The following is a 21681-nucleotide window of genomic DNA, read 5'->3' as shown; positions in this document are numbered from 1 at the left end:
CCAACTTTTCCACAGAGCCGTGTCCACCCAGGAACGTGGCGGTTAACATCACCTGTGAGGACCACAGTGCGCTGGTGTCCTGGAGCCCCTCTCCTGTAGCTGAAACCTACCATGTTGTCGCAATGAGTGCAGACGGACACGTGCACACTTGCAACACCACCTCCAGTAACTGTAGCGTGTCAGAGCTCCGCTGTGACCAGCAGTATACTGTGTTTGTGACTGCCAGCCACGAGAACTGCTCCAGCAAGGCCAGCCAGAATGCTACAGTCACCACAGGTACTTGTCTTTATATACAAGTGCACACAGTTACCCAACATGACTGTATAATATCGTTTTCAGCAGTCTGATCTTTCGGTTTCTGTGCAGGTCCCTGTCAGCCCGATGGTCTGTCAGTCACTTTCCACTGTGGCAATCAGTCTGCATTGCTGTCATGGACACCCAGAGATAACGCTGTAGACTACTATGGCTGTGCCCAGGCTGGAAATGGAGACATGCTTTACTGTCACAGCACAGGTCCCACGTGCACCATCCAGGGTCTTGATTGTGGAACAGTTTATAATTTCTCTGTCCAGGCCTCAGACGGGACATGCAACAGCTCCTTCAGTGACCCAGTACAGAGTGGAGCAGGTATAGTATTAGCTGCATGTAACACTCAATAACTGTGTTAACACTTGCACTAAAATGGACAACAACATTAAATCCTCCTCTCTCTCTCAGCTCCCTGTCCTCCAGACGCTGTTGAGGTGCAGCTGTTGCCGATGGAGAATGAGATCCAGGTGATGCACTTCAGCTGGACAGAGATCACCTGCACGGACACGGAGTACTTGCTGACGTTAACAGGGAGTCTGCTGGGAGATAGCCAAGCCCAGTTTGAGCTCTCGTCCTATTGGACGAACACGACGTACTTTGAGATTCCTCTCCCCTGCGGCTCTTCCTACTCTGCGACAGTGGAGAGCAGGAACCCTGCCGGTACCAGTGACCCATCAGTGCCTCTCAATGACACAACAGGTAAATGACACTGAACACTCGAGATACTGTTCAAAAACATTTATGTTGGACTTCAAGCCTTTAGCTAACAGTGGAGTAATTGAAAATATCTTGTATTTATAGTACACTAATTAAAGGTGTCCACAGAGCCAGCTACCTGACAGTAGACTTAGAACACAGTAGAACACAGATACACTCCCCTGGTTAATCACTATGGCTTACTGGGACACTTCAATGGAAAAGAAGCATAATTTATTGTATAGGTTACACCTGCTCTATTCCTACTGTGACAAGCCAGAATGGTGATTAAAATGTTATATCAGCAATCAGAGGTCTAACTGGACCAGGGGTTGACAACCTTTCCAAAAGCATGACATTTGAAACCAGGTTTTGAGACTCTACTTTCTTCCCTTCTCCCAGCTCCCTGTCCACCATCAGGCGTGGAGTACAGTGGTAACAGCTCCTTAGCCACAGTTTCGTGGAATGCCTCCGTGTTTGCCACCACGTACACGGTGTACGACAACAGTGTGACACCAAAAGAGCAGCTGTGCAGCACCGTGGGCTTGTCCTGTGCTCTGTCTAACGTTGCTTCCAGTAACTTGGTGATCACAGCCAGCAACACAGCCGGAGAGAGTGAAGAGAGAAGTGTCACGAATGGTAGGTACTGATGTGTGTGTGAGAGAGCATGGAGAGGATTCTGTATAAAGATTTGACACATTTGAAGGGAAACATTTTCTGTATTCTTTTAGACAAAGTAATTGATCTAAGGCTTTTTTGTTTAGTGGTACCACAAGGCCGCAGGAGGAGAGATCTCAGTGGACAAATGCCAGAGGATGGTGAGTTTGTATAAAAAGTTTAGCTACCAATTCAAAGCTAAATGATGGCACCTAATTCACAACTGTGATTTGTCTCTCCCCACCAGGATGCCTCCCAGCTCCCGTGCTGAATGTCACCCAAGTAGAGTCAGTTATTGTTATTGAGTGGTCTCAAGTGGATGATGCCACCCATTACAACCTGGTTATCAGGAATCAAGGCAGCTCCAGTGAGCATCAGGAGATGACAGTGTATGGCGAGCGTGTCCTTCTCACTGACCTGAGCTTGAACTCTAACTACTGTTTCTCTGTGTCAGCTGAGAACTCTGCAACCAGCGGACCAGAGTCAGAGCCCGTGTGCGTCAAACAGGGCAGGGGCTTCCCTGGTAAAAGTACACTTCAGTAGACAAAGCTAGACATCTGCATACATGTCCCGATTAAAATGTGATGGTGTGACTGTCAAGGTGACAGCGTTTTTGACATTTAAGACTAGTAGCACATGGGAATTAGCATGGGTTTGTGACATTTACCTGCCATAAGCTGCACAATAGTTTCATAAGGCACGACACAATGGAAGATGCCCGAGCCCAAAGGATTTCTCTACTCTATGCATGTAAAAAGCCTTCATTGATCTTTTGTCTGCTGTTGGTTGAGGTTATGTTTTGTATTTAGAGCTTTGTTCCTCTTGCTTTTACATATTTTAATCACTTTTGTAAATTATATATTAGTATCTGAAAGTTAATATATCAGGAAGTGTTTCACATGTCCAGAGTATTTACTTTTTACCATTTCTAAATGTGTATTTAATATGGAAATTATTTTCAGACATTCTAATAAAATCATCAAAAATACTATTTGCTTTTCTCTCAATTTTGTCTTCAATTTCTATTAGTGATCTGTTCTTGTATATTCAAAATGAGAACAGCACATGTTTGTAAAAGTGTTTTATTAGAAAACAAACTGCAACAGAGCAATAACCCAAACACAGCACAGGCAGGGCTCAGTGTGTGTGGTAAAAAAATTACCCTTTGCGGACTGCCCTTTACAGGATGAAAACATTCTCAGGCTGTCTACACAGGACCGTGGAGAGAGTTGCTTTGTGCCGAGCCACACCGCTGGTGTACCTTCAAAGCGTCACAGTACAGCTCACCAAGAAGATTAAATATGAAGAAAAATCCAGACATATGCCCTGTAATATTAGTCAAAATTTAAAATGTTTTGGCTTTTGTACCGCCTGAAAATATCAGTAATTCTGTATAAATTACATAAATTATGACGTTTGTTGAGCTGAGCTTTCGGCACTGACTGCACCCGACCCAGCAAGCAATGCAACTCAGACCTTTCATGGTGTGTAGACAGCCTGTGGAACGCTATTTACAAACCCACATCTTGCTGAAGGGAAACGAACGCACCATAAAAAATTAAAATGCCATTTTGTCACTTTTCAAATTTCAAGTGAGGACTAACAATGGGCTAATGGGGGAGTGAAAAAGGCAGAAAAACATAAATGGAAAGCAACAATACATTGGCCAAAGACAACAACTCCAGATGTCCAATGTGCTGACATTCCTTCTCTTTAGCACAAGTGACAGAGCAGACAACTGGGTAGAAAAAAAGGAAGAAAAACACAGGAGAATAAGAAGTAATATTGCTGGGAGGCGACATTTACTCAGTGCTCTGACTCCTTCTGCGTTCACTATGTCTACTATGGTCATTACTGGACTCTCGCTGATGATGGCTCCTCTCTTTGCTACCACTACGTTTGTGAGAACGCTGTTCTCCATCTCTGTCCCTGTCTCTATCTCTGCTGTGGCTGCGCTCTCTTTTCCTGCTCTTCTCCTCTCCCCCGCTTTTGTGCCTCCTCTCCCTGCTTCGACTCCGGCTTGACCTTTTGGCCTTCCTCTCTTCTCGGTGCCTGTCCCTGTCATCTTTGTGCCTCCTGTCATCCGTCTCTCCCCTGTTCTTTCTATCCTTGGACCTCTCCCTCTCGGCGCCTCTATCTTTATGGTGTTCCCTGTCCTTCCTCCTGCTCCTGTCATCCCCGCCGTCTCTTTCTTTGTCTCTGCGTTCGTTCCTTCGGTCCCGGCTGCCGCTGCGGCTTCTTCTACGTTCTCGCCGGTCTTGGTTCCTGTCAGTGCTGCGGGACCGCCGTCTCTCCCTGTCCCCTCGGTCCCCTCTCTCCCTATCTCTGTCGCGGTCCCTGCCCTCCCTCTCCTTCCTCTGGCGGTCACGCTCCCTCTCCAGCTCTCGGTCAAAGCTGGGGCCGTGGCGCTCTTTCTCGCGGTGGTGGCTCCTACTCCTTGACCGCTTTGGTGACCTTCGGGGGCTCGGTGTCCGTCTGGGTGTCCTGATGAGAAAAGTAATATAGCATCAAGCAATTTAACGTCATGGCCAGAGTTGGCGCAGACATTCTTTCCATTCTAATTGGTTGCAAAATGATAGGAAAGACAAGATTGGTTAGGGAATAGGGATGCCAGTTTCAATTAATTTGCTGTTGATAGCACAACACCCATTAACCAGTAAGCAACTTTTAAGAAAGAGGGTGTCACCATTAGGGTGTTACAAGCGATAACTGGAGAATGAGTGGCACAGCTAGCTAACTCCTACTAGACCTGGGTGGTGCAAAGTGCAGTATAGATCAAAAATATCCTTGCCATTGACAAAGATTAAGTTAACACTAAAAAGTTTGAAGCATTAACTCTGTTACCTGGAGCGGCGTCGTTCTCCTTGCCTCCCTGCCTCTGCCACTGCAACATCCTCCTCCTGTGTCTCCTTCGGCGCAATCTTGCGAGGCCTGGCCTTCATCTGCTGGTCAATAATCTTCTGCACAGGCACTGGGATACGAGGGAACAGAGTGGAGAACCACTCCAGTTTGGTCAAGAAGGAGCGCAGCATCTCTCCGATGGTCATCACACAGCCGCCTCCTGCCTTTACGTCGAGCTCCTGGAATCAAACGGTGGGAGAGAGACGTAGAAAAAGTCAATTAGCAGGGTATGGGCAGGACAGAGGTAAATCTGATCGCTTTTTTCAATCTTGCCTCAAATCAAAAAGCAATTTTGTGATGACCAAGTACTGAACCTTCACCTCTGTTCATCTAGCTTAATCTCTCAAATTAATTTAACTGATGATTATAAAGAGGAAACAAAAGTATAAATGTTAAAAGAAACTTTGCCTCATCTAAACTGTCTGGTATTTCTGGAGTCTGTACTTACAATGTGAGCTTTAATGATCAAGCAAATATTATATTTGTAAGATCCACCCCCTTTTCTTTCACATCATCTGTTTTGAACAGCATCTCCAAAAAGTGGTTGGATCTACTGTTCACAGACAGATATGAAGGGAAGGGAGAGTGGCAATCAAAAACATTAAGACACATTGTCACTGAGCCACATGGCTTCATTCTTCAGCCTCCCAAAAGCACAATGGACTCATAAGGGGCCACTAGAGCATAAAATACACCCACAGTGTAAGCACAGACTGGAGCAGGTAGGCAAGTGCACACCAGTTGAAGAGTTATTGACTTCATATGGTAGAGAACAGCTGCTTTCCACTCACACACGCAGCCCAACAGTGCTGAGATACAATATCCAATTCACCTGCTGCACAGTGGGCATCTAAAGAAAAAAACAGGGGAATTAACCAGTTGGGTAGGATTTCATATGATCAATTCAAATATAATGCAACAGAACATCAAAGGAGGCCTGGCTGCACAGCCTGGGATCAAATTAAATACAGTGAAAACACAACAGATATGCATCAGTTGACATGTGTTGTATAGTTTGTATTATCTGTCTGTTTGTGTATTCATATGACTGCTCCAATCGCTGTTTATCCCAAATTTAGTTTTGTGCAACAAGTCCTGATAAAAGCTTTAGCAAAAAAACAAAGGGCATGCCTTAATGTTACATTAACTGAAAGATTTACTCAGCATCATACATGGTACTTACCCCGATAAAACCCAGCAGCAGAGCAGTGAGCAAGTAACCTAGCTACTCAGGTTTAGAGGATGAAAACTGGGGACAATTAAGCCAAATGAAGGCAAAGGTGAAAAATCAGCTATGAGCATCACAAGGTGGGAGGGAAACGGACAGCTTCTAATGTATGTTGTGTGACTGTGTATTTGATGGAGAAAAAGAAACATCAAATCATTACCCGAGGTGACATACCTCCTCATCATCCAGGAAGCCGTCGTACCATTCTATCAAATCTGCTGGGGGCTGAGTGTATCTGTGGAGAAAGGAAACAAAGGAGCACAACATGAGCAAAAAACATCAGAGAATCACGTTGCAGTTATAATTTTAAATAATGTTTTTATAGTGCTGTTCGCATTATACCTCATACACTGATTTTCAGACAGGTGATGTTAATATAGGCAAAGATTTAGTGTAATATTGACAATCAATATAATTTTCCATACCACAGTTGTGCTGTCAAAAATACTGATTATCAATACATAGATGATGAATATTTTAAACAATTTCAATACTCATTTTCCACAGTATTGACACAATGGTACGAGCTGTACTTTCCTGTTCTTTTTCTTATATCTATGTTTTATTAAAAATATGAATTTTATGCTCTCAGTGTCAATTTTTCCCATGGTACTGAATAGCAATATTTTTTAAGGTATTGTAACTGAAGTTAGAAATTGAAGTACCATGACAACAGTACACCATGGGGAAAAATGACATTAAGGACATAAAATTATTCATTTTATTATACCATAAATAACAATGCTATAAAATGATGACTACAACTTTGCTTTCATTTGTTAGTAGCATAGAAAGGCAGAATGACTTAAGTAAACATATACAGTAAGAGAGCAAGGAAGTGCAGCTGGTATCAGTGTATCAATACTGCAGAAAATGAGTACTAAAACTGTTTGTAATGTGTATTGATAAATTGATATTTTTGACAGTAAGTAAAACTTTTCCTGATTTGAACGCAGCATCAATGATGTAGCCAATTTCCCCTTATATATATCTTAGACATAGATGGATGCATCAGAGTGAATTGTCTATAATCATCTGTTAATATCTATCAACTCACTTATCCAATGAGGTCTTTGAAATTATATAAATTACATCATTGCCCCAATAACATCTTTCTTCTGGAACAAGCAGGGAAATGAGCAACCAAAATGTTTATCTAAATTGTGACAATGTCAAGTAATACACAACATCTTTTAAAGTCTAAAAGAAAAAAACTCCATAAGAGAATTCTGTTGGCCAAATGTGGCAGTCTCAAACAAAATGCATACCTTATGTACATGAAGCCGAGAGCCCTGATGTATGGAGAGTCTGTGTGAGTGATCAGACCCATCAGCTGTTTGCGAGTCAGCTTGAGAGTAAACAACTTGTATAGAAGACAGAAAGCAGTAGACACAATACCACCAGTCCCGACTCCGCGCACCTAACAAGAGTGAAGACACATTAGTAAAGCACAACATTGACAGCAAACCTATACACAGCGACTGACCCTTTGCTATCAGTATGTGTGTCGTACTTGTAAATCATCATCCTCCAGACTGGTAAGCGAAATGAAGAGGGGGGAAAAGATGGGGAATATAAAAAGCACGTACTTCTCACTTACCCCTCCGCACATTCCAGTCTGGCCTGCGGTCTTTCTGCTTCCTTTTTCCCAAGGCTCCGCGTGAGTCACCTGTGGACACACAGATCAATAGTGAGGAAAGATTAAACATTAAGACGTGTCTTTAAGACTTGATCTGAGCTGCCGTTGTACACACATCACATCTGAGAGATCCCGGCCATCTATCTAACGGCTTATATTTCAGGATTCATTACAAACGCTTAGACTATCACGGTATTTCCCGTCTTTATTCACAGATAACTTGTATAAATAACAATGGTAAACTGCTTTTAACCTACTGTTAAACTATTAAATGAATGGAACTGTAACTAATTCGGAGTACACAAGACGTAACGTTTAACTTGCGTAAGTCTGTATTTCTTAAGGCAGCCAAACAGCGGCGCCTTGTTTGCTTTAGCTTAAGCGCTAACGTCAGTTAGCGTTAGCTTACTGACAAGTTAACGTTACTTATAATGAACATGACATATTTGGGCGCTATAGCGTGATATGAGAGGACACATTTCCGAGTCCTCAAGCTTAGTTAGTGACAACCAGCCGTGTCTGGTCCCAGCCTCCCTTGTTATTTAACGACTGCAGTAAAGCACAATACTACCCCGGTACCGTTAGCTTGACTCAACAGTGGTTACCTAACTAGCATGCGGTTTAGCATTAGCTGATGTTACCTTGAAGTAGATTTCGTCCACGACTTCGTGGTAGGTCTTTAGTTCATAAAGCTGGACTTTAAAATACGGCGAAGACAGCACATTTGTGAGAATCATTGGGTTGAGGTTCATAGTCTTTTCGTTGCCCCACAGGGGCAATACATTTCCATGTTTCCCTGGTGCAGGCTTACTAACGGCCTGTGTTGGTAGCTGGTTTCCGACGTTAGCCATGTTAGCTGAATCCCACGCCGTGAAGCTTAGTGTACAGCTAGCGTGTTTCCGATTACAGATCCATCAATGTAAAATAGTGAAATGTCGACCGTTTACAGTTTCGTCCGGTTAGTTGTTGCTGTTTTGTGGTTAAATTGATAATAAAAACTTCCCGCCGTCGTTGTAGCTAAGGTGCTGTTGCGAGGTGGAACCGGAACTGTAACTGTTGGTGGTGCAGTGTGAACCGACTGTTGATTACGTCATCACGGTGAATGATTTTTTTTTTCTTCTTGTAGAATTAAAACATGAATGCACCATACAATAATTTATTTCTCAGGTATTCAGACACCAACTGTAAAATCAATGACCGTACAAACACATATATCTAAAAATACTGTAAAGAATGTGTACAATTATTATATCATGGTGTATTTAAAAAGATGCTGTCTCTTTTTTGCGATCTATATCAATGTTTATGTATTTTGCCCTAACCGGAAATTTCAATGTTACAATATCCATTTTCATAACAACTTCCTCTTTTAGCTTGTTTTTTTTACTACACTTAACTTGGCCTGATGACAAGGGTAGTAAAATAAAATGAAATTATTAATTTGCTAAATTGCTTTTTGCACTAAGAGATTATTTTCCTGGAGGGGTTTTAATGTGGATAGATTGCACTTTTATTGAGTCAGTTATAACATTTGTCATAATCTGCTTGTTTGGAAACCTTAGCATGGCTGATAAATAGCAGGCTGGGAGATATTTTAAAACTCCATTAGAAGAGCTTTGGCACTGACTTGAGAGATCTTGGTCATTTTTACCAGGTTAGAGCCACCCAGAGGGCAAAGGCCATCTTGGTAGACCCTAATCATCCTCTTCATGAAGAGTTCCAGGTCCTGGCATCAAGCAGGAGGTTTACATTCCTTCAGAGGGCCAAATCAAAAAGATATCTGAGGTCTTTTGTCCCATCAGCAGTTGGGTTTTTAATCAAGTCACCTTTTCATTCTAGTTGTATTGGACTGCAATTCATTTCATGGTGACATCTGCTGTATGTTATATGTACTTATGTCTATTTATTTTATGATTCTATGATGTTAGTGTTGTATGATTTTGGTTGTGTCGATTACTACTGCCAATTTAAATTACCCCTCTAATCTAATTTAATTGTAATTTTCTATTTTATTTTCATTTCTGTGTTGCCAAAATGTCCTCTACACCCTTCTGCAAAAAAACTGGTAAAATGCAGCACATAAAGTGGTTTGGAGTAATCCAGAGTTTCACGTTTTTATTTGGCCTTCAAAACAACATATATTTTAAAACAGTTGACTTTCAATACATATATATAGCTTACATACGTTAGTTATGACTTCTTGAGTGGCAGCAAATATACATTCTACTAAGTCTGGCACATTTATAAAATCTGTGGTAAAAATAAATTCATTACTTATGACTGTACAGTCAACAGCCATATGTACATTCTCACACAAAATAGACAGAAGAAACAAAACATAAAAACTTTGTGGTATTAAAATGCAGTCATCCTCCCTCACAACCAGGTGAACAGAGGTGTTTATCTATAATTGGCATAAGCTGCAACAGTAAATTTCAAAATGTCAGTTTTATATTACTTTAAATATACGACTTCAAGGAACAGACGCAGTCTCCCCCCCTCCAGCCACTTATGGTGAAACAAAATCAGCCATACCAAAGTGAAGGCATGTTAGATACTTAACATAATCTTAAAATAGCAGAGAGACCCCTTAACAGCTTAAATGACACCAAGATGGCTGAACAATATGTGCACAATTACAGTACTAAGGCTTAGTATGACAGTTTTCATAGAAGAAGATCAACAGAAATGTCAGTACACTGGTTATCTCAGTCACCACAGTGTTCCAGTAATGTGGCTTTCACCTCCACGTCTTGAACACAAGGGGGCTCTCCTGGCCAACAGACTCTGTAGGTCAGCTCCAGAGGGATTGTGTAAGAGAAACCAAATCTCTTGGAGTGAGGCAGGCGAAAGATCTGATGGCACCTCAACAACTCAGTCTTGTGTCCCCCACATCAGTGTAATACAGCACCCTTTATGACGGGCACATGCTTCCCAAAGCCTAGCGCTTGATCACCACCTGCTCAAAGGCTCCAGCTGTGACCCTGAAAGAGAATGCCACAATATGTTACATGACAGGAAACGTGGGGGGTCATCTGACCTGGCTGTGGTCCATTTTTGTACGAGCAGGACTAACACTATGTTGTGAAATTAAAATGATCTCAACATGTGGTCAACAGATGGCTTATTAGAATCCCCATTTAGCATATCTGTTATGAATTTAGATGTGTAATGAACGCCTGCTGCGTGACACCCACAATCCACAGTTACATAATCACACCCACCTCATATGCTGGCTTCCCAAGGCTGTACTCCCACCAGGACCGACAAACAAGCTGAGCCCCTCCTCTGCAGCAACACAAACACACAAACAGATCAGAAATAAGTATACTGCCGACACATTGCTCACACTTAGGCTACATCCACACTGATACATTTTTGCTTGAAAACGCGTAACTATTGCTACTTATATATCTAGCGTCCACACTACTTCGGCATTTTGAAGCCTGTAAAATGAAGACCTTTGAAAACTTGTGTTTTTGTCTGGATAGGTAGATACAGAGACTTTTGAAAACCATGACGCAGACACCCACGTTCGCTCCCTGATTGGGTTTTATCAATCACGATATGTCAATCCAAAACATTAAAGCTAGGCCGATATACCGGTGGTGATTTCATTCTTCTCATGAGTGTAATGTTACCCCTTTCCCATTGCCATGGCATCCTCTGGCCATTGATCATGCTCCCTGTGTCACTTTGATATGCTGATGTTTTTGCTTTGCAGTAACTCTAAATCTGTCTTCTGTGGCCTTGACTGCCTCAAGGCTCATTGACATTCCCTTGAAGTACAAAAGCAAATATGTTCTTTTCAAATGTTGTGAACGTCATTGCCCACATATGCCTATGCGTCCCTCCTGTTGCCATAGATACATCCAATAGATGGCACTAGAGGGCAGAGTCAAAAGTTTCACATAGCAATAACCAGCGACAGTGGAGGAGGTCGTAAAGTACCTTTGAACAGAGGCAGTGTTGTAGACGACAGTTGTCTGTGAGCCCATTAAATACATCATGACATGGATGGAGAACTTTTCACTGCATTACCAATTTGTGATTTTATTGATTTTATAAATATCTTCGTCACGTCCTTCAGTCATGTCTCACTTGAACCAAGCTACACCACCCCTACGGTCTTGTTGTGTCTGTATCTCTAAGCTTTCAGAAAAGATGCACAAATACAGAGGAAATGTACGCAGAGTACAGACAGAAGGCTCTGTCCAAGTCTTTCAGTAACATTTCCACCTCATCGTCGGTCCAAGCAAAGAAATGTCTGGTCTTACTTTGCACCATCTCTGTAGTAATTTCTGTAATTACGCAACCAGTAGCAGAGAAGACTATCTGCTTCCTGTTTACTTCAGCACACACATGCCCACGTACATGCCTGATTATGTGATATATGCTTTCAGGCATGTTAGTATGGACGCTCATGTGCATGGAGATTGTTTCTGTTTCAAAATGCCGTTTTAAAATTAAAACATATCAGTGTGGAAGCTACCTTTGTTTCAAGAAATTCTGAAAATAGTTTACAGCTGAAAGGGGAATGTTGTGGTGACGCTGATGAGATCTTTTGAGGAACTTCCAGGGAAGTAGTTGAAAAGATGCACTTTCACAATAAAATGTATGTAACACCAGTCTCAGTGAAATGGCAGACTCACCATCTCTTAACCCAACAAATGTCTGACCTCTACAGTACGTCCTTGGTTAAGGACAGGGGTTTGTAACATGGCAGCCACAATGTGTGCTCAGCTATCAGTGAGGTTAAACTGACCTTGTGGCATTAAGAGAAATTATATGTAACCTAGCCTCTGTAATCACTAATCAAATAAACCTTAAAATTTAGGCTGGTGAGTATGTAAGTATGGTCTTACTGATGACCAATTTATGATTTGCAGTCATGAACATCTAATCATCATTCAGCATTTCAAGGAAGTACTTAAAGGCGTTGCATTGTTGCATTGCAACAACTCAGAAGTAATTTGATTCCACCAGCAGGATGGTAGGCAACTGTCCAAAATCAGCCTTCATAAGTCCACCAAGTTAGAGATTAAGTGTACACACCCTCTGCACTGGAGTCCAAGAAGCTGTGGCTGAAATCCTGGCTCTGCAGGATTTTCTCTATTATGTCATCAGCATCCACCCTGGTGGCATCAACTCTCTTCAGCTGATTCTCCACTGAGTTCTGCTTTACTGGATGTCTAAACAAAACAGAAAGAGCGTGGAATATTACACAAATGTGCTATAAATAAAAGACATAAGACAATATGTTTGGTGGAAATATTAAGAGTCTGATCCCCAGGTTTGTTTATACACAAAGGCCCAAGCCAGTATAGAAAATATGTTAAAGGGAAAGGTGAGAAGACAAGAAGAAAATTCAGACCTTGGAACTTTAACGGGAGTAGAGGGGTATTCAGATGAGTGGTGACCGGTTGCAGAACCTGGGGGAGTGATCCTGCTCTCCCCCTGCTGATCACTGGGCTCCAGGATGCTGCCGATGCCTGTGGAGGCAGAACCTCCTGATGCGCTTCTCCGATGAGACAGATCTGTATAACTGGAGTGATTCGAGCTGTAACCTACATGAGAAGCAAATAGAGATAAGAAAACCCCCCACAAAGGTTATATTTCTGATTTGTGTGACTGGTGTGGCAGTAATGATGCTTTTGTTTGAAGGAAATAAATAATGTGTCACTGTGTTTGGTACCTGAGATTTTTGACTGCTGACTTGTATGGCTGGGTGTTCTAGAGTGACCGTATGCTACCAGCTCCTCTGGGACTGATACAGACTTGACCGGAGTTCCTACATGACAAACACACACACACAAATGTTACAATCATAAGTTTTGTCATAAACACTTTTGAAACTGTTACTGTTGACTCTCGTTCTTTGTAGAACCTTGTCAAAACTACTGTAAACTGAGAGACTAACATCTTGCTATTGTAAAGAACACCAAACTTATTTAACTCTTTATGTACACACCTGTTAGTGAATGGGATATGTTCAGGTCCCCTCCTTTTCTGTCTTCGAGGAGACACTCTGCTTCAGCCTGTGGGATTCCCAGAGTCATGGCAGTAGATGGGGGACTAAAGGGATCACAGGAAAGACTGATGTTACCAAGAAGCAGGGTGGTGTCATAAGAGCTCCTTTAACTGCTTTATAAACAGTGAGGATGTTTAGAGAAAATAAAAATTTGACTCTAACCTGATTAAAGTGGAAAATGACAAGTTTTTTGTTTGAAGTTATCATGAGGTAAATGTTAACCACACAATGTAATGGCTATAGAATAATGACACCATCAGCGTTTTGATTGGTTCCCTATAAGCCTCGCATTCACTGTCTGTCACCAAGTACGACCTCCCGGGAAAATTAAGCCTCAACTTATGGCACAAAGAAAGTGTGTCAACCAATTCGCAACCAAAACAGCAAGATGATAGCGTTGATTGTTTTTCCCAGAAGCTATCGGTAGCTATTTCAGATTACTTGAGAGAGGAAATGGCAGATGGTGAACAACTTAACTGTGGAAACTTTGCAAAAGAAAAAGAAACCTGTTGCTAGGCTCTGAGGAAAACACAAAATGAAACGAACAATATAATACCACTTGGAAGGAAGGTCTAAGGGCCTGTGACCACACTGGGTTTTTTTTCTGAGCACTAGCATCCTTGTTCAATTGTTCCCAATGAGAAGAAAGTGTATGCAGCTGCCTTGAGCCCAGTGTCTTTTTTCAGAGTGCTCTGGCTTTCTTGTGGGGCCACCTCGAGCACTTTGATTTGACAATCTCTGAACTTTTCAGAAAGGCGCTGGTGTTGCCACTGCCATTCCTTTACCTACTGTTTATCCAGAGCCTGATGATATGTCATAAAACTGTCAGAAACTATCACCTCTACTGGTGAATAGATGGCACCAAATACTGCAGTAACACTGGGATGTTTTTTGTTTGCAGTCATCAAAAATGTAAAAATGCTGTGTAATGGCTAAACTGCAGACATTAGAATAAATCAGTAAGCAAACATCAGAGCCAGTCTTATACTAAGTCTATTAAAACAGAATCACAATTGCTTCTCAGCAGGTCCCTCACATTAACACAGAACACCCCACCTCTCTGCTACTAAGATGCTATGTTTAACACAGGATTGTGGGCAGAGAGGCAGACAAACAGTGAAGAAAAAAGGAGCGTCATTTCTCTTGTTCCATCACACAGAGTGAGTAACACTGTGTGGGATGAATGACTAGGCTATCCTCAAGTTTACGCATTAGACATCTCCTAGGCGTGTGTAATATTACACTGAGAGGGAGTTGGAGCTTGAGAGAGGACAGAAACAGACTTGTGTTGGTTGACGAAAGTTGTTTGCAAATGGCACAGGCTTTGGCAGGAGGGAGTTGTTACATCACGTCCTTTGTGACAAACGGCTCATGACAAAAGAGATGTTACGTCCACAGGGCTGAGCTGATCACATATCAGCTGTTCACTCCAGAGGTGAGGTAGATTAATATCTGGGTGAGGTGTTATTAGCTCTCAGATAAGACTCATAAAATCCCAGGTACAATAGAATACTTCAGAACTTGAAACTCTGTGAGTGTCTCAAATATCAGACAGTAGAGTGTATTTTCAGATAGGTGACAGACAGGATGTGATGAGAACTCTTTCCTCTGTGGTTACATGCAGACTTTTGTAAGTGGGGGACAGACTTCCTTTAAAACCACCTTTTTGTAGCTGACTAAAGCTGAACACAAGTTACTTAAATTGGAAATAGGTTTTTAAATTAAAATGATATTCAGACTTTCAAGGTGAGTGACAGAAATGAACAGATGAATAAGGTCAAAATGAGGTCTTACGTTTTAAAACACGGGTCTCCAGACATAAGTTGCGTGGTGATGACAACCTGTAAGAGAAAAAGGAAGAATAGTAATGTCAGTTTTAAGCTGTAGAGCAACTGTATTTGTGAGGCAGGAAAAAGCTTCAATTTTCTCGTTATTTTGTGCAATGTAAGCCGACTGTAAATCTGTGCCCCAGGTAAAAAGAATAAAAATTTCATTCCCATGTCTCAGGTATTTTACAGCTCACAGGCTCAGACATGTGTGGAATCAACTGTCAGGGTATCCAACTTTTCAAGCCATGACATAAATTCAACTTTTCCCAATGGAAGTGTCGACATCTGCAGATGAACTCAAGAGCTGGTGACTTGCAAAGCGACATAGTTGCGCAAGAACAGGTTTTAGGCTTATCTGCGGTTCGCTAAACCAAATTATATTTGTACAGACATGTAAGAGCAAATTACTGGACGTCACCAAAACATTGCCAGTTTGGCAAACACTCCTAAGGAAATTTCTACCAATATTTAAAGGTTCAGTGTGTAGGATTTAGAGGGGATTTTGGTGAAAATGGAATATAAAGAAATATAATACGATATAATAAATGTTTTCTTTAGTGTACAATCATCTGAAAACAGAATTCTCATGTTTTTGAATGAGCTGTTTATATCCACATACGAAGTGGGTGCTCTCTGTGGAGATAGCTATTTCGCACTGTCGTGTTTCTACGATAGCCAAGAACAGATGAGCCAAATACTGGCTCTAGATAGAGCCATTCATTTTTTTTGCATTGGAAACCATAGTAAGCAGCCCTTCTGCAATGCGCGTGTTGGAAAAATACTGATTTTTTAACGTGAAACTACTTTAGTGAGTGTTGTTACTGATTTATATCAGTGGGTCGGTTTGTTGTGAAGAGGAAGAGACTTCTGCAGATAATTCTGCTCCTGGTAAAAACCTCCTGAACGTTTGGTTCTTAAGTTATCAGAGGAAACAGGGGAGCACACATGAGGAGGTGCTGGGCAAGCAGCCCATCTCCAAAATGCTGAAAAGCGCCAGAGAAACACTGATTTGTAACTTAAAACTGCTTTATTCAATGCTTTTACCAGTTTTAATCACCTGGTCTGTTTGTTTTGGACCTCTGCTCAATTTTGGCTCCCGTTAAAAACCTCCTGAACAATAAACACTAAAGGAATTCAAACCGAGAGATGTTTCAGCTGGTTGCAATCTGCAATCCTCAGCATTAGATGCTACTAATACTCCCTAAATCTTACACCCTGTTCCTTTAAAGAAAGACTAAGAGCTATTCATTAAACATTACCTCACCTTCAGAATTGAGTTGTCCTGTCTGGTGTTCTTTGTGTCATATCCCTCCAGGAGACACCGTCTTGTGGTGCTGCCAGACCCAGCAAACTCAGACAGGTTCAAGTCAGCAAAGCCCAGCTGCACAGGGATATAAGAGATCAACCAATTAGAACCATTTGACAGTCAGTTTATGTCTGTAAAAGTGCCAGCATTAAGAACCTATTTGTACATAAAACATCATCCTAGGATAATGTTGTGGTATTAAACATATATACAGTAACCTACATATGAAGAAATCCAGCCCAGCTCATGTTTTTGGAAACACAATATACGTGTCTTAGATGGGACCTTGAATCCTTGAGAAATCGGATAACCTAATTCTTTGACTCATCATTAAAGTTATTGGTTAACATAGCGTGGGTTTTGTTTTACAGATTTTTCAATCAGTAACCAACACCGGAAACTAGAAATAAAAACATTCCTTGTACAAACACTCCCCAAAATGTCCTCTAAGGGCACTTGGAGACCGACTGTTATCACATAAATTTTATGATAAGACTGTTCTAATGGATATCTGGCACCTGCTGTGTTTACAACAAATGCCAGTCTACACACTTAAGAACAAAAGTGTTACCTTTGCAAAAGATTTTCCACCCTTCAATTCCTAAAATGACAAAAACACAAACACATAGTGAGTCTACGTTCATCTGATTCATCATTATCTCACACACTTTTTTCATTGAAGCCTTTTTGACTCCTTTCAGTATGACAACAATCTGCACAAAGCACTTCTGATATGGTTACAAATTAACAGTGCCACTGATCTTATGTACATAAATATTTTCGTGGCACATTCAAGGCTACAGTAAGTTAAGTATCTGTTCCTACTTTGCATTTTCGTTGTGTCAACAAAAAAGAGCTTGATGGCAAAAAAACCAAAAAAGTCCTGTACCTTGCGCACAGACACCCGACACACACAAGGGTCCAGTACACCTGTCCCAGCATTGGCACTCATCTTACACATGAAAGAGAATCTCTTCCTCCAGTGTACAGAGTTGGCTTGGACTGGCTCCCTGTGAGAGAAGTACATGTAGAAACACTTCTTCATACAGAAACAAAAACACACAGGCATACTGAACACTGAGAGAGCAGATATTAACCCCAAATCTGCCAGGTCAATGCTTGGTTTACCCACAGAGTGTGTGAGGCAGATGCACAAGTTGTGCATCCAATTTTAATCAGAATATATAGACACATGTAGTAAATGATATTGAATGTATTTACATGGACATGAGTAACCTATTCATGGCTAAGTTTTTGGAGTATCTAGTTTATGTGTTTGAGCATGTAAACAACCATATCCTAAACATGATCATAACCGGGATAGGCCTCATAAACAGATTATTCATGTCCACGTAAATGCACTTGTTTAATTTAGTCTGTAAAGTGAGCTTATGACCTTCATTTAGGCTTTAAAGGTCCAGTGTATAAGATTCAGGGGGATTTAGTGGCATCTACGAGTGAGGATTGCAGATTGCAACCAGCTATAAATTCTCCTGGTTAGAATTCCTTCAGTGTTCATTGTTCAGGAGGTTTTTATTGGGAGCTGAACTATCCACAGAGGTCTCTTCCTCTCCAACACAAACAGACCCTGAGATTGAACTGGTAAAAATGCTTTTCTAACAGTTTCATGTTAAAAAAATAAGTGCTTTTCTGACACTGCTCATCGCAGAGGGATGACTAAGTATGGTGGCTGATGCAGAAACACTGATGGCCATATTTGGGCTACTGTAGAAACATGGTGGTGCAACATGGCAAGGTTGGTGGCAAATTGGCTCACCATGTAGATATAAACTGCTCATTCTTTGGTAACAAAAACATGACAGTTCTTATTTTCAGGTGATATACCTACTATATTATGTTCTACTTCGGCAAATCTATTTCCTTAAATCCTACACACTGGACCTTTAAGCTGTCTTCCACAAAGTAATATTAGATGACGTATTCAATCATCCTTTGCAAACATTTGCTAATCCAACTGGGTACTAAACACTTCAGTCCAATGCTCACCGTACTTGACATGTGGTTGTTTTAGAGAAGAAGACCGCCTTTTGAGGCAAATAGATTTTGGCCTGTATTAGTACATCTGAATTCACAGGGTACATGCAGAATGTACAGAGCAGACAATGCTGATGGTGCTGCTTTATAGTACATTTTTGCCAGTTAAATTTTCATGGTTTGATGTCATAAAGATAGCACAAAGAGTTTTAATGTATTATCTAAAAAGAAAAAAAGTAGTATAAATAGGAATAATGTTTTAAAACAGTATTTTCATACACCTAGAGGATGGTCAATATACTTGTGTCTGAAAAAGAGAATAAAGTTGTGGTTGGAGCAGGGTAAAACTAAGTACACAGTGTTTTGATACACAGAGTAACCATGGCAAAGTAATGAGGGTTTAGCGGTTGACATGTGCTACGCCTGTGTACTTTTTTCCACAGTGACTCATTGTAAAGCTAACGTTACAAGCAGTCCTAATCACAGGCCCGAGGGAATTAACCGTGTACGCTTTACTGCAATGGAGGAAAAAACAAAATGTGCAAATGACAACAGAGAGAAAATCAGCATGATATAAATTTACCACTATAAGGAGTCTCTGGTGTATTAAATAATCTCCAAATAGCGTTATGCCGTTGTCGTTATTTATACCCAACTGCTGACTGAATAACTTGAGCGGAAACGTGGTTCGCGGTGCTGGTTGCTTAGCAACGGCTCTGATTAACTGTATGGCGTTACGCAGGTTAACAAAAACTAGCATTTCTTTCCATTAAAATTTGTTTAGTTTATATTTTATTTAACTAATTAGTGCCACTGGCTCTTTTAATACTACGTTAAACCACAGCCTCCTCCTTACATGCAGCTGCAAATCTTCAACTCTTGACTAAGTACGTTAACATTAAGTTAAAACAGTTAAAGTTTTAGCTAGCAGCTAGCTAGCGTTAATTTACCGTTAGTTAACCCACCTTTTAGCTAGCTACTGTGGTGAAGCTAAACGTTAACTACACATAACGTTAAACGTTAAATGTCAAGGAATGCAAAGGCAAAGTCGAATGTTTAACAGGTGTTTAACGGAAACTGAACAGGGACTAAAAATGGCCAAAAACACGTTTAACTTAATTTAATTTTAGCTTGTTCTGAACCGTTGCTATAAATAGAAAAGAAAAATCTTACCGAGACGACTCTTCGGCGAAGCCTCCATCCACGAGTCTAACTTTACAGAATAAAATTTCATTTACGAAGGGCACCGATGACAACTCCTCCAAGTCGAAGTCCACTTTAAATTTAAACCTCTTTTTCTTCATGAGAATGAACGACATGATATCCGAGTGTCAGTAACCGGGGCGCGACGAGTCCTGACAGACAGACAGCTGAACACTTTCCCTGCTCCGTGCTGCTGCTGTCCTGTCACTGCTGCTCACTCAGCTGTTGCTGGCTGTTGCTTTGGTCTGCAGACACGATTCAAAGTTCAAATCTCCTCCTTCCCACCCACTGAAAAATACAATTCATGACGCGAGGGAAATTCCAGCGTTTGATTGGACACTGTAGCTCATGGGGGAAAAAAGAGAATCAAATACCGAGGTCACGTTGTGGTGGTCTCACACCCCACGGCCCATACTCATTCAAAGTGGATGCACTGAAGTAACTTCCCGTGACTACACTGGCACAAAAGAGAAGTTGGGAAAACTGAAAGGACAATGTCTTTCATTACGGAGGCATGTGACAAAAAGAAGAAATGCAAAATAAGCATATGACAAAACTGAACAAAATACAGAAGGCTACTATGGTTCAAATGACTGAAATTAAACTTGCAATGTGTAGGTGGACTGACTACAACACAGGAATAGACCATGAATGCTATTAAAGATATTCAGCTATAGCACACTCATATTTATGTCTGAACTAATGACTGTGGAAAAAGTATTCAGTATTCCTATAGGTTGGAGTATACTTCAGTGAAAGTAACAAAACCACTCTGACTTCAGGACTACACTAGTGAAAGTCTTCAATTGTTTACTCAAAAGTACAGAAGTATCCTCAGTAAAATGTGCTTAAAATACCAACAGAGTGGTCATGCCATATATACATTACGTTACTGGATTATTAAAACTGATGCATTAACGTGTAAGCAACATTTTAATGGCGTAGCTGGGTGAGGTGGGGCAAACTGTAGCCATTTTATATAGACTACTGTTGAGGGGTTTTATCTTTAACAACCCAGAGATGGATGTAAATAATGTACAAACATTTACTCAAATTCAAATTTAAGTTATTTGCTCTTTACTTTAGTCTTTTCATGTCACTATGTACTTTTCTACTTTCCAGAGTACAGTACAGTGTACTGCTCAATTTCACTGTTTCTTTGACAGTGTCAGTTAACTAAATATTTGATAGAATAACATATTGTAAATATTACAATACTGCTCCACAGGGATCAAACAATAGTTCTCAATCCTATCAATCTTCACTGATTTGACATAATAGAGAAACACTAGGAGCAAAGGTCAGGGGAAAATACAGCTAGTATGATTAAGTGGGAAGTTAAACTATAAACAAACACACAAATGACAATAACTCGCGTAAACCACCATGTTCTGGAGAGACACACCATAGACAGACAATATAGAGCTTATAAAATATGGTGGTTTGTTATAAAATAAACTACTTAACAGTACAAGTGCAGCTGAAATTATGAGTGGATTAATCAGTCAGCCAACAAAAAAAAGATGTCATGAAAAAATTTTTTTCAGGGAATGGCAGCCTTTGCCTTATTCATTTTTCATTTTTTTTCTTCATTATTTTAATTTATGTATAATGTTGATGACAATTGGTTGGCCAAAACAAGCACTGCAAAGGTGTCATTTTAGGCTCTGGGTAACAGCGACAGCATTTACTGATTTTCATGTTTCTTATATACAACAAAAAAGACCAATTAATAGAGAAAAAAGAGTGATAATAATAATAAGAATTACTTTTTGCAGTCCTGTACAAATGGTGAAAAATTAGCTGCACCTCATTTGTACAAAAGTTAAATCCTACTTTTACAATAAATAGAATAGTACAGTCACAGGGAGCATTTTTCTGCATTAG

The 21681-nt window shown here is 40.8% G+C and overlaps 2 protein-coding genes across 2 annotated transcripts; both read right to left on the bottom strand.

The window, feature by feature from the left end:
• Positions 1-2728: 2728 nt before the first annotated feature.
• Positions 2729-8504, bottom strand: prpf38b (pre-mRNA processing factor 38B). The gene is made up of 6 exons (XM_049598334.1): positions 8072-8504; positions 7392-7460; positions 7060-7211; positions 5966-6026; positions 4507-4742; positions 2729-4146 (listed from the first exon to the last, which is right to left on the bottom strand). Exons 1-6 carry the CDS (start codon positions 8279-8281, stop codon positions 3465-3467), a joined length of 1410 nt encoding a protein of 469 aa, XP_049454291.1. The 5' UTR covers positions 8282-8504; the 3' UTR covers positions 2729-3464.
• Positions 8505-9518: 1014 nt separating this feature from the next.
• Positions 9519-20052, bottom strand: LOC125902468 (protein FAM102B-like). The gene is made up of 11 exons (XM_049598815.1): positions 19765-20052; positions 17486-17606; positions 17168-17197; positions 16555-16671; positions 15256-15302; positions 13402-13505; positions 13126-13221; positions 12805-12997; positions 12486-12622; positions 10655-10718; positions 9519-10414 (listed from the first exon to the last, which is right to left on the bottom strand). Exons 1-11 carry the CDS (start codon positions 19908-19910, stop codon positions 10372-10374), a joined length of 1098 nt encoding a protein of 365 aa, XP_049454772.1. The 5' UTR covers positions 19911-20052; the 3' UTR covers positions 9519-10371.
• Between the last annotated feature and the right edge of the window lie 1629 nt (positions 20053-21681).

The sequence above is a fragment of the Epinephelus fuscoguttatus genome, linkage group LG15 (genome assembly GCF_011397635.1).
Source record: "Epinephelus fuscoguttatus linkage group LG15, E.fuscoguttatus.final_Chr_v1".
Taxonomy (NCBI): domain Eukaryota; kingdom Metazoa; phylum Chordata; class Actinopteri; order Perciformes; family Serranidae; genus Epinephelus; species Epinephelus fuscoguttatus.
The sequence above is the reverse complement of the archived record's forward strand: the minus strand, read 5'-3'. Positions and strand labels throughout refer to the sequence as shown.

What these genes read in the sequence shown, in the direction of transcription:
- prpf38b (XM_049598334.1), bottom strand. Translation starts at nt 8,281, where the DNA reads ATGGCTAACGTCGGAAACCAGCTACCAACACAGGCCGTTAGTAAGCCT. An exon ending in CTCGGCTTCATGTACATAAG is followed by an intron (nt 6,027 to 7,059) that starts GTATGCATTTTG and finishes CTTTCTCCACAG; the next exon opens with ATACACTCAGCCCCCAGCAG. An exon ending in GCTTCCTGGATGATGAGGAG is followed by an intron (nt 4,743 to 5,965) that starts GTATGTCACCTC and finishes GTTTGATTCCAG; the next exon opens with GAGCTCGACGTAAAGGCAGG.
- LOC125902468 (XM_049598815.1), bottom strand. Translation starts at nt 19,910, where the DNA reads ATGTCGTTCATTCTCATGAAGAAAAAGAGGTTTAAATTTAAAGTGGAC. An exon ending in GTGGAAAATCTTTTGCAAAG is followed by an intron (nt 16,672 to 17,167) that starts GTAACACTTTTG and finishes ATCCCTGTGCAG; the next exon opens with CTGGGCTTTGCTGACTTGAA. An exon ending in TCAGCAGTCAAAAATCTCAG is followed by an intron (nt 12,998 to 13,125) that starts GTACCAAACACA and finishes CTTCTCATGTAG; the next exon opens with GTTACAGCTCGAATCACTCC.